General features: G+C 40.1%; 1 protein-coding gene across 6 annotated transcripts in view; it reads left to right on the forward strand.

Moving 5' to 3' along the window:
• Positions 1–12546, forward strand: part of RIMKLB (ribosomal modification protein rimK like family member B) — a 56920-nt gene that overhangs the window by 37418 nt on the left and 6956 nt on the right. For 4 of the 6 annotated variants that reach the window (XM_061361273.1, XM_061361280.1, XM_061361267.1 and 1 more), the window contains 4 exons: positions 121–351; positions 2215–2301; positions 5241–5444; positions 6850–9360. In XM_061361273.1, the coding sequence (XP_061217257.1) occupies positions 121–351; positions 2215–2301; positions 5241–5444; positions 6850–7313 (986 nt within the window). In that variant the 3' untranslated portion in view covers positions 7314–9360. Of the gene's footprint in view, positions 1–120; positions 352–2214; positions 2302–5240; positions 5445–6849; positions 9361–11736; positions 11917–12546 lie in introns of those variants that run through there. The other 2 variants (XR_009726663.1, XR_009726664.1) reach the window with 1 other exon arrangement.

The following is a 12546-nucleotide window of genomic DNA, read 5'->3' on the forward strand; positions in this document are numbered from 1 at the left end:
ATGCTCACTGTTGATGTCTGGTATCTCTTGTGATCACATACAGTGCAGTATTTCTTTGCCTGTTTACCTTCTTCTGAAGACCTTGTAGTTCATTGGGATGTTTTTGTCCTCCTTCTCTAGGTCTCCGAGTGAATGGCGAGCTCATTACTGCTTACCCACAGGTGGTGGTTGTGCGTGTACCAACACCTTGGGTCCAGAGTGACAGTGATATCACAGTCCTTCGCCACCTAGAGAAGATGGGCTGTCGATTGATGAATCGTCCCCAGGCCATCCTCAACTGTGTCAACAAGTTCTGGACATTTCAAGAACTTGCTGGTCATGGTGTGCCTCTTCCAGACACTTTTTCATATGGTAAGGCTTTTTTACCGAATGGGTAACATAGTTGCCTACCGTAATTTATGCTTTTGCAGTGCAGAAGGTATGAGTCAAGTTTTGGAAATCCATAGAATTAAGTTGCATGAGGCTAGTTCCACAAACAAGTATTCCATAACCAGAAGAGCAAATTAAAGTTGTAACACTTAAGTTCTGGTTTTGGCTTTGTTGATTAGATGTGATGCTTTGGGAAGGGTACTTTAACTTTACCTCAGCCTCCCAAGCAACTAACTTTGGTGTTACTACTAAACCACTTTGCACTGTTTTCCATTTGTCTGAAATAACAGATAAGAATTTGGGGAGCTACATGTCATAGGATACTGTAAGGATCTAGACTTCAGTAAAATCTGAAAGGGGATTAAATTTCTGTATGAATAAAAGTATCTGCAAATATATTGGTTATTGTGAAAGGACAAAAAGAGTACAGGCCCTCATGTTCATGTTGCAACAATTGTTTGGGACTTGCTTGCCACCAGAACAGTTAATTATTTGTTTCTTGTGCCTGCTTCTGGAGTGTATGGTTTCTGACAGAGTGCTGTATTAGAGGAACCATGAGTCTGAGCTACCCTTATGCTATTTCTGATTTTATTTACAGTATGTTAAAGAACTAAAGATACCTCTCAGCCTTCATTTTCTTCTGTCTGGTTGCACCAGTAGACTTTTGTAATAGGAATTTGACAAAAAAAAAGAAACTTGACAAAACCAAAACCATGGGTTTCTATCAGTTAGTCTGAATTACAATTTCCATCAATTACTGTGAAAACAAATCTGAGAAGAAGCATACCCTTTCTTTATGGATATAGTTGCTCTGGCTCTTTGAGAAAGGAGTAAGTGTTCAGTGTTTTTTTTGGGAGACCATGAACAGTGGAGTAGTTGCAGAACATCTCTGTTCATAACTTCCTACCACTTCTTTTAATGCCTACCTCTGGAATTTGACAGGAGAGCAACTACTTTTTTTAAACGCAGGTATTAAATTCGCAGGGAGAGCTGGCTTTGCCAAGAAAAACAGGATGTGCTGAATGACATGTTACTCCATGACATGCATTAAAAACCATGGCACAGGGTAGTCATGGCTGCTGCTGGCTTTGTAACCAGTGTCTTGGCTTGGCATCTGCTCTTTACTTACTACACATTCTGTTAGAGGACTCGCATCCCTTTGTCTGCTGACTTTCTCTTTTGTATTTCTTGTACTGTGCTCAGCCCTTTGTGAATTGAACTGAACTCAAATAACCTTCAGGTACCAACCATAATCATGAGAATGGTCATTAAAAGGTCCTTATAAATGCAGTGAGCTAAAAAGGTGGAAGTACTACTTACAGGAAGTAGGGAGAACAAGATGCAAGAGTCTTAAGCCTTGGAAAGGGAGATGGAGAAGTGACAAGATTTAGGTTGTTGCTGTTTTCTGGATTATGCTTTGAGTTCATATTCCTTGTTGCTTCCTGGTTAGTAGTTTGGATGGAGCTGTTATTGTTGTTATGTCTGTGCTATTTTCCTGCTAGATACTTGAAAAGGTGGGAGTTGATAAAGTAAAAGGGTTAAACTGGATCAGGATGGTAGAATTGGGACATTCGGATTTCAAAAGTTGGATTGAGCCTTTTGGGGTTGTGATCAGGAGGCCTTTGTCAACTTGTCTTTCATTTCAGAGGACATAGGAGTTCATATCCTGTGGATCACAAACACCTTCAAAGTCTGATCATACTTTATGACTGAGTTTCTCTTAACCAATAGGTTTCTTCTGCATTCTCTAAGCTGTAAGGGTGGGAGGAATGTGTGGCAATTATATCCCTGATTTGACCCCACTAGAGTGGTGGCACATAATGTTGTTGGTTTTCTTTTTGCCAGGTGGTCATGAGAATTTTGCCAAAATGATTGATGAGGCGGAAGTGCTGGAGTTCCCTATGGTGGTGAAGAACACGCGGGGTCACCGAGGTGGGTGTGAGGCCAGGGCTGAGGGGAAAAGAGTGTTCTGAGCAGGCCTCTTAAGATTTTGTCTTGTCAAATGAAGATAGTTAAGTCTTCTATTGGATGTTGGACTTCTTTGTGGTACATTTAACTTCTGCCACACTTTGGCCTCTGAATGCTGAGTAGGCTGCAACACTGGGAAGCAGTTTTAGTAGAACTGAGTCTTGCAATAGGTGGGGGGGATAGGATTTCAAAATATGGTGCATTGGTGACTTCTGTGAGGAAAGTTTTGAACTGGAATAATGGGAGGTCTGGCTTTAGGGAAATAAAAGCTTACATGGATTTTAGGAATGTTTCTAAATAGGCATAAGAAGTGAAATCTTGGTTCAGTCAGTCTTAATTTGACCTTTTTTTCTATGTTGCCTATAATTAGGATTCTGATATAAATAAAATCCCATGTATTGTTTGTTCCAAATGGATCTCTTTATTCAGAAAAATAGCTTGTCTAACAGTGCTGGTGATAATAACAGCGGGTTCAGATTAAGTTCTTCTGTTCTTAGTCTTTTATTGTAAGTATTGAATATGAAACAATACATAAATTTTGTTTATTGTTAGTGATCTGCTAAAGGAAAATGAGTTTAAAATCAATTTCAGAGGTTATTTGCGCAGTAGGTTGCACTGTTTTTAATTTCCTTTAAAACCAATTTAATAAATACTAAAAGTAAAAAGGCAGAAACCAAAGTTATAAGCACATAAATCATCAGTTACCATAAACAAAAGCGTAAGAAAAAAGGTAGCACTTCTTTCTTATTGTCTGTCAGTTTGTTCCCACTCCGTGCTTGCTCTGATGCATCTCTTCTGCTGGCATGAGTGCTTTTGTCATCATGTAGTAACTAGAATTCAGGAGCTGATGTTGGATGAATCTAGATGGGTTATATTTACAAGGATTAATTCCTTATGTGAATTGTCATTTACTCGGACAAATTCTTGTGCTGATGTAATGGAAGAGTGAGAGCAAAAGTCTGGGACAGAGGAAGATAGACCTGCTTCTATTGGCAGTAATACTTGATTATATAGTTTTAAAGGGCTTGTGGAGCCATGAAGCCAAGTTGGAGTTTGACTTTGCAGCAAGCTCAATTTTACAATTGTGGAGTATCTGAGACACTGGATTTGACTTGACACTGCCTCTCCTCTAAGATGTATTAAAAAATTATAGAGTTTGCAGCTATTGAATTTCTTCTGCCCTTTTTTTTTGGCCAGAATTCATGTAAAATCTCTGTTTACGAGTTTAGCTTTAGAGCAGTTTAAATTCCAGGCATCTTAATGTAAATTTATGCACATCACATATCCTTTCACATGAAGAGAGCTGGGGAAGCTTTTTAAGATTAATTGAAGAGGAGCCATTTGCAAATTGTATTAAAAAAAAAAAAAAAAGAAACCCAAACAAATGGGCAAACCTGGTCCTAGGTACTGGCTAGTGAATAAAAGCCACTCTATTCTAGATTAATTTTCTATATAGTTGGCTGCTGCAGCAAATGTACCAGTCTTGGTTCTGCCGAGGTGTCATGATGCTGCATAATTCCTAAGAAGTAAATAGTTCCCCTCCAAGGCATTATTCGTCCTATCCCATGTTAGGAATACAGTAGGATCGTTAAGTGCAGGAGAGCTAAGTTGGGAATGGGAGAAGCTCCTTGTAATGATTTTGAAGCCTACATTCTGATACAGTGTTTGGGTTAAGAAATTCCATGTTCATCAAGCGGTGTTCTGTGTTAGGCAGACCTTAAATCCGGACAAAGCAGTGGCTGCTGCAGTTGGGTTTTGGGGCGCTTGGTGGAATTCTTCTTTGCATGTTATTTCTCCTAGTTCTGCTATTGCTGCATTTCTGGTACCTTAGTTTAAGATAGGCAGTTACTCAATTGATTTTTGTACTCTGTTAACGTTGTAGCATAGCTGAGTTACAATTCTGCCACAAACAAAAGATGTGCAGCCTTTTGGAAAACATGTAACTATGACACAGGGAAGAGTCCTTAAAAAGGGGAAAGAGAAGCTGGGAAATGTAACTTAAGAGGGAAAGACATGCCATGTTGTGAGACTAGAGATGGGGAACTGTTAGAGCCCTGTTCCAGGGGTGACTTCCCATCAGTATTAATAAATTTGAGAAAGAACAAAGAAATCTTCAGTGTGCTCTAGAAATGAAGAGGAATGAAATTATGGTTTAGGTTAAAGAAACCCAGGTCCTTGAGATGCTTGCTTGCAGAAAAGGTGGTGAATTCTGAAGAGGTTTTTTGTTTTGTTTTGTTGCGGTTTTTGTTGTTTTGTTGGTTTTTTTTTTTTTTTGTTTTTGCTGTAATACATTCCATTAATTTTATGTCTTGTGTAATCTTCTGCTAAATTATTTTGGGTACTCTGCAGTCTTGTGTTTTCCTCTGAATGGAGTTGTTCCACTGCAAAGCTTCATTCTAACAAGCAGCAGCTTCTAACAAGCAGCTGGTTCTGCGCTGTCATGTTAGCAGCTTCAGAGTTCTTAGCTGCCTGGTGTTTAAGTTTCATGTCATTGGTTTCTGTGTGTTCAACCTGTAAGCTGCAGATATAGTCCTTTTGGATGAACAAAACTGTCTTATTAATTACATGTCTGCTGCTCTTTAAGTATTTCTTCCTTTTTTCTCTCATTAAGGACCTGTACCAAAAGGAGTAAGAAATTGGAAGACCACTTTTTGTGTCTAAAGTGCTTTCCTCTGCTTTTTCTCTCTTCTCCTCTCTTCTCCCCCTCCCATGCGGCTCCTCAGCTCTGTCAGTCCCTGAAATCTTAGAAGCAGTGAAGCAGTGGAACCGTGATGTCCACAGAAGAATTTGTAAATGTGTATAAGCTACAGATGGGGCATGTGAGAATGGGCAGTGTATTGGTCTTTGATGCAGCTCAAACCAGTAGCTTCTTCCAATCTTCTGATGTTCTGTTCTTGATCCAGGTAAAGCTGTATTCCTGGCGCGAGACAAGCACCATTTGGCAGACTTAAGCCACTTGATCCGTCACGATGCCCCTTACTTATTTCAAAAATACGTGAAAGAGTCCCATGGCAAGGATGTGCGTGTCATCGTAGTAGGAGGCCGTGTGGTGGGCACCATGCTTCGCTGCTCGACAGACGGGAGGATGCAGAGTAACTGCTCACTTGGTAGGAAAAGCATCGTTCATAGTTTTGATCAGAATTTTTCAATCCAGTTGAAGAATCACAAGTCCAGCTGAAATAAGCTGCACATTTTCTTTTGTATTAATCATGCTTGCTGTTGGGGGTTCACAGAGGAAACAATAGAGTTGAGGAATAAGTGAGACACGTGTTGAGCAAACACAGAAGGAGAGGCAGTTTCTGCCCAAAGTATTGGATAGAATGGATGAAAAGGAGGAGAAAGTTCTAGGGACACAAACAGAGCAACTGCTGTGGTAGTGGCAGTGCCATGCTAATGCCATGTTATCATTCATTTCATCCTTTGAAGAGGAACAGAAAAAGAAGGAAGACAGAAGTTGAGACTGAGGGAGGTGGAGGAGGCAGGCAGTTGGTAAGAGGGTAGAGGAGAGTGTTAAGGGAGGAAAGTGCTGAGCGCAGTAAACAGTTGGATTGCATTTTGCAGCTGCTATGCATCCTTAAGTCTGTCAGGCTCCCCTCTGCAACCTTTTTTAGTAAAGACCATGTCCTGGGAGGAAGAGGAGAGTTACTACATTGATCGTAGCATACACAGAACTGAGTTTCTGCATAGTGTTGGGTGTAGGGCAGGAGGTTTTCTGAGGGTAGAAGGGAGGAAGGAGGGTTGAGTTTGCCTGGCTGAAATTGTACTGAACCCGATCAGGGATGGGATGAAATGGGTTCATGTGCAGTGTAGTTTTGGTGAGAATGCCCAGAATGCCTGAGAGATTTAGTTAATACCTGTTGCTGAGGAAATAAAGCCTGAAATTTTTTTCTGCTAAGTGTTTTTTTTCTGGTTTGGTGTTTTTTTTTTTTCCCTTTGTTTTTGTTTTCTAAATGTGTTACGATAGATGAAGTCTGAGTTGGTTAATGCTTAGATGATGGATTATGGAGTGGGCCAGTTGAGCTTCAGATACAAATGTTCCCCAATTCTTGCTTTAGAGACTCAAACGTATGATAGCAAGCTAAGAGGCACACGAGCAGATGGTAATGTCTTTACCCTGTCCCCTCAGTTATATCTGTTAGAGCTGTAGTCTTATCAGGAACAGTTGTTTAATTTTCCTGAAAGATGTCTTGTGATAATTTAAAAATACGTATGTAGAAGGAACAAAGGTGGTTTGTTAGGTCATCTTTTTAATATCCCAGGATTATAAAAAGGTATGCTATCTTTCTTGACTAAAAAGTCTGCACTTAACTCTTTAACAAGTTGTCATTTGACCTGCCCTTGTCTTTTGAAATCGCGCAGTGTTTTCATGTTCATTAGTAGTCACTGTGCATAGGAGGTTGCTTTGCGACTCATAAGCAGTATGCTTACAGCCAAAAAGCACTATCCAGTTGAGAAGGATGTCAGTCACCTGTGACTAGACTACAGACAGCAAATGCTTTTCGCTTCTTGCAGGTGGCGTAGGGATGATGTGCTCACTGAGTGAACAAGGCAAGCAGTTGGCGGTCCAAGTGTCAAACATCCTGGGGATGGACGTATGTGGCATTGACCTGCTGATGAAGGACGACGGTTCATTCTACGTCTGCGAGGCCAATGCAAATGTAGGTTTCATTGCCTTTGACAAGGCTTGTAATCTAGATGTAGCTGGTATCATAGCGGACTATGCCGCTTCTCTCCTTACCCCCGGCCGCTTGACGCGGCGCATGTCCTTGCTCTCTGTGGTGTCCACGGCAAGCGAGACTAGCGAGCCAGAGCTGGGCCCTCCAGCTAGTGCCGCTGTCGACAATATGAGTGCTAGCTCCAGCTCTGTCGACAGTGACCCTGAGACCACGGAGAGAGAGTTGCTCACCAAGCTCCCGGGGGCTCTGTTCAACATGAACCAGCTATTAGCCAATGAGATCAAACTTCTTGTGGAGTGATGCCACATGTAAATAGATGACCAACAGAACTCTCTCTTGTACATTTTATTTTTAAACCAACTTGCAATGCTGTTTATCAGAGAAGCTCAGAGGAGTGAGGAAAGGAGAGGGGGGTGTCAATCAGGAGAGCAAGAGTAAAAGGCACTTGTGTTGTGCTTGCTGCCTCCGCTGTTTTGCAGAAAATAAATTGTGTTCATTCTTCAGTATCAGTTTTCTAATGAAGATGCTAAGTTCACAACATAAGTGGGAATTTTATTTGGGTGCTGCTTTGGTCCCAGACGTATTCACAGGCAAACATTAGAAACATGATTCACGCTTAAAAGATTTTCAGAAAGCTGTCTGGCAGCTCTCTAGAAACTTCTGTGAATTCTTGCACCACTCAAGTCTCTTCTGCCTTTGTAAGGCTTGATCCTGTAAGTGGCCAAGTGCCTCAGATTCTCTGTGTGAGTTGAAGGTGTCAAATACCAGGTATTTCAAAGTTCCTGGACACCCCCTGTTCCTACTCTAGTAGATGGGAGCTGTAAGTTCAGGATCCTTTGAAAGTTGTCACTTTGTGACCTTGCAGGATTTGGCCTTTCAGGTGATGAGGCTGAGAGAAGCATCAGCTGACTTTAATGTGAGCTTTCTGTAGAGATCTTTAATTTGTACCTTTCTTGGTATTAATTGGCAGCTTTGTGTCTGTATTTCTTCATAAAGTTTTCCAAGATGGATTTTAGGGTTTTTTGTCATTTCAAATCCTGCTTTTGGAGGGTATGTAGGGGAATTGGTCATACTCTAGTTGTGGCGGAAGTGGCACGTTTTAACTATGTTTGCATGATTGGAAGAGATAAACAGCACTGTAATGTTTGGTATACTACAAAATAATGTTTAATCCAATGTGAAAAAGAATTACACTAGTTTAAAGCAAACGTGCATCAACTTGTATTTGTTAGTGTTTTAGTCTTTTGGAGAGAGATCTGCAATGTTACTGTTCCGTTTTCTTTAATACATGCTAGTCCAACACTCCCTTCTCTATGCCTGCATCTTTAACAGTGGCCAAAGTAAAAACACTGCAGACTATTTGTTAAGGAAACACTGAGAGGGGGGAACATGGTAAGGTGTGGAGGAGGTAAAAGGTGGTTAAAAGTGATAGACGTCTTGAGGTACTTTAGAATAAAGCTGCAGTTCATACAGTACTTAACCAGGCTTACTTTTTCCCCACTGAACATAAAAGCTGATGTTGGCAGAAATCCAAAGAGTATAACTGGGGAGAAATACCCAATTCTTTAGCTTTGGGAAATGTGCAGCAGGTTTAAAAACTAAAAAGTGAATAATAATAATAAAAAAAAAAAAAAATTGCTCAGCCAGAATTAAAAAAAAAATAAAATATAACCTAGGTCCACAAATTGATCCTGGGCCCTTCCATGTGTGGTGTGAGTACACACACTTCTGTGTGTTTGTGTGTGTGCATTTGCTTTGCTTTTTCTTTTTTGGCTTCTCTTTTCTTTTGGGTTTTGGCTGTTTAGCTCCTAGTTTCTTTCCAGGCTGCCTGATTTTCTTTAGTCCTTCTGGCTGTGCATTTTCTCCTTAGCCTTGAGCTGTTTTGGAAAACAGATAACCAAAACAGATACTGAGTCCATTTTCAATCCCTATCTTCCTCCTTTTCCTCTTTTTCCTCCTCCCTTTTAATTCCCTTCTCATTCTCTGGGTTCATAAAGGCCTGGAACTATAGATATATATATATATAAAAATAAGCCTCTTTTTAAGAAAAACAAAAAACAAAAAGAAAGAAAAAAAACCAAGGTAAAATGTTTACAATTGAAGAATAATCTTGTGAAAATAGGGTTGGTTTGGAGGGGGGTTGTGTGTGTGCAATGCTGCTACTTTCTGGATACTTTAATGGAGCATGTCCCATGTACCCTCTGAGGCTCTGCACTGCCCACCTCTGTGGCCCTTCCTCACCTCTCTGCTGCTCTGCTGTTTTATCTTCACTTGGACCTTAAACACTATTCACGGACACTATGCAGAGAGTCTTCAAGAGGCAATAAACAGAACAGTATTAACCTGCTTTATGGAGGTTTGATCATGCTTCTTTGTACAGTTTGGTTTGTTATTTTTTAAATTTTATTTTAAAAGGAATGTAATAAAATGGCTTTTTTTTTTGTAGAATTAAATATTATTATTAAAATCAAGTGAAAGGTTGACTGTTGGTGTTAAGCAGGAGAGTGGACCAAGTGGTCCAGCACCAAAAGGAGCTTCAGCAGTAAAGGTATTATAAAATCTTCCCAAGCCTTCAAGCACACAAGTTATACCTGCAGAGTATAAAGGTCTCTTGACTTCCATAAAGAGTTGCAGAACCACAAAACATGAAAGAAATAGAATATTCTAGTCACTGAGCAGTAAAGTCTCTCTTCCAGAGGCTCTTCTATCTTTGCTTGTTTATCTAAGGAGAATTTGGGTGGTGGTGTGGTGTTGGGATTTTTTGGTTGGGGTTTTTTTTCCATTTGATTTGTGTCTTTTCGGTTTATGTGTAGTTGACTGCACTCGTCTCGAGGCCGATAGGGTCAGTCCTTTTCAGCTGTGGCGTGCATTGAGCATGTTGGTATAGTGGAACCTCTGTGTTTCTGTCACAGGAAACTTCTTTTGGAGGAAAGAGCTAGTAACTGAACATTCTGGACTGTTTTTTGACTCTACATAGTATTTTGTGGCTCACAGGATCTTTACATTTCTGTCAGCCTTTCAGAATGTCCAGGATACACCTCCCACCAGTAAAATTTGTGAAGTAAACACTAGGTTTTTTTGAAAGACAAAGATGGACTGAGAGATTTCCAGTTTGGCTCCCTTGGGATAAGGTGCTTCTCTGTTTGGTGATTCCATTGCGAATTTGGATATAAGTCCATATACAGTGGTCAGGGAGGGAGACAGGGTTTGAAACATATATATTTATTTGGACATTGGGTATTGATCAAAGCCTTGCTTGAGGGTTCATTGGTACAAAGGAACACACTCATCTCACGTGTTCACTCCCTACTTACCCGTTGCTCCTGTAACAGTGAAACGTATGGAGTGGGCTGAGGGTGAGAGTGGGGTGTCTTGTTTTTACTTAAAGGAAGAAAAAACCCACCAGCAAATCTAGCCTGTGGTAACTGCTCAGTGTTTCCCAGTGAAAGTGAAGTTTATGGATGTCAGTTTTATACCCTGTATTTCCTTCAGTTCCATATGCTGAAAAACACCTGCTAAGTTTTCATAAAGTTGCAGTAACACTGCCTCCATATGTGGGTTTAGAAAGCACGTGTTGGAAAAGTGGTCAACGTAGTGCTGGATTACAATAGCGCGAATGCAGCTGATGGTGATGCTACTGGTTGTGTGTGTTTTAATGTTGGAAAGAGCCAGTTAGAAACTTTGTTTGCAAGAATTAAGCTTCTTAAACTACATCTGATGAAATTTTGTTCTTTGTAACACTGGAGGTTTTCTTCTGTTGAAGTTACAATGTTTATAATTGGTGTCTTGCTCTGTCAATGTATGGATTGTATCTTAAGCCTTGTATTTAATGCTTTAATGTGTTCTGTAAAATCTCCTCTTGAAATGTCAACACCTTGTCCATAAGTGTCAATGCTTGATGCATATGTAGACTTGTTAATGTTTTTGTTTTGACTTGATGATTGCTCTTGGAGCATTTTCTCCCACTTGGTGTGCTATCTTTTGTGTGTGGTACTTACTCAGGAAATAACCTCTGGAACATCTGTGTATGCCAGACGCAAAGGAGATACTTCTTCAGATGTTATGCTGGACTTCAAAACGCAACAAATGAAACCAGTGACATTTGCTAAATCTTTTCTCCCCATTATTGCAAAAATCTGTCAGTTAAATATATAAGGGACCTTAAGGGCTTAGAGAGACTTTGAAAACAGATTGTATGTACAGGATCTTTCTCATGGCTCACTCTTTTTGAGAAGGTTTATGGGCTTTATGGCTGGTGTGAGACACACGACCCACTCCTGTTCTCTCTTATGGAATAGTAGGTGCTCGGACAGGTAACTTCTGTTGCTACTGTCTTTATTTTTTTTTTCCCTTTTTTTTTTTTTTTAACTGATCTAGGGATTGCTTTAAACTGAACAATTCAGGATTTATAACCAGATGTTTGCTGCCTTTTCCTTTGTTTTATTTCTTTAAGTCTTTCTTAACCTTTGAGAGTAACTTCTGGAACATTCTGATGGTGGATCTTGGCCTGCTGTTGGAAGCCTCCAGGCCTCTCATATATCCAGTTTGAGTTGAAAAGTTTTTGTTTTGTTTGTTTGCTTAAACTGATGGCACAAACTAGATGCACGGACTTTGGGTGAGATTTGCTGTTGCTCTGCTTTGTGTGACTTATTCTCCTTTTTTTTTTACAGAAAAGTGTTCTAACAGTTCACACTTTGTTACTGTTCTTTGCAAAACTTTTCAGGAGCCAAAAAAAGTCAAAATCCAGAGAAAACCTTCCCTTCTCCCCTTTCTGATGGCGAGAGTGAGAACTTATGAAAAGTCCTTGAGAATGTTCCTTCCTAAACTTTTCCCCCCAGTAATGCAAGCGGGTAAAATGGTAAATGCAGCAGTTTGGTGACATCCAAAACCCACCTGTTGTCAGGTAAATTGGCTCTTTTCTGCTCTTATGTAACCTTCGTAAGTTTAACTTGTCTGCCTTCCTTTCATTCCATCAGTTCGTTTTGGTGAAACTTCTTGAATGATTTCTTTAACAGTGATATTTAGAGAGAATTCTACATTTCTTCTTAATTTCCCGTCCTTAAACATGCTGATCTTTAAGAAAACTGTCATTGTCCTTTGCTTTACTCAGGTGAAACAAAAGTGAGTCCCCTCATATAAGTAAGTATATGTGCAGGATGGTTTTGTAATATGTTCATTCCACCTCCTCTTTATTAATTCCAGGGTAGTTTGCCTCCAAGTGTACTATTTTAGCTTAGGTTTTTGAAATATGGGATGCTTTCCATTTGGCAAGTGAATGTAAAATACAAGTGCATCAAATAGGAGTTGATAGGTGTGAAGAAATAGTACTAAGAACATTTACTCCATTAAAATTAAACAGAGCAGGAACCTATGAGGAGGACAGATGGGAGAACATGTGTGCCAAAGAAAGATGGTGGGGCTGATTATTTCTCTTTGTGTAGGATGGGGTGACACATTCTGTGTTGCCCTTACTACTCTATCCAAGTACTTGTACATTTTATCCTATTCTGGCAACTTGTTCCCTTAATCTGAA

This window comes from Neopsephotus bourkii, unplaced genomic scaffold (genome assembly GCF_033783945.1).
Source record: "Neopsephotus bourkii isolate Nb327-2 ecotype Australia unplaced genomic scaffold, CSIRO-AGI_Nbou_v1 NB_107, whole genome shotgun sequence".
In the NCBI taxonomy this organism is placed as follows: domain Eukaryota; kingdom Metazoa; phylum Chordata; class Aves; order Psittaciformes; family Psittacidae; genus Neopsephotus; species Neopsephotus bourkii.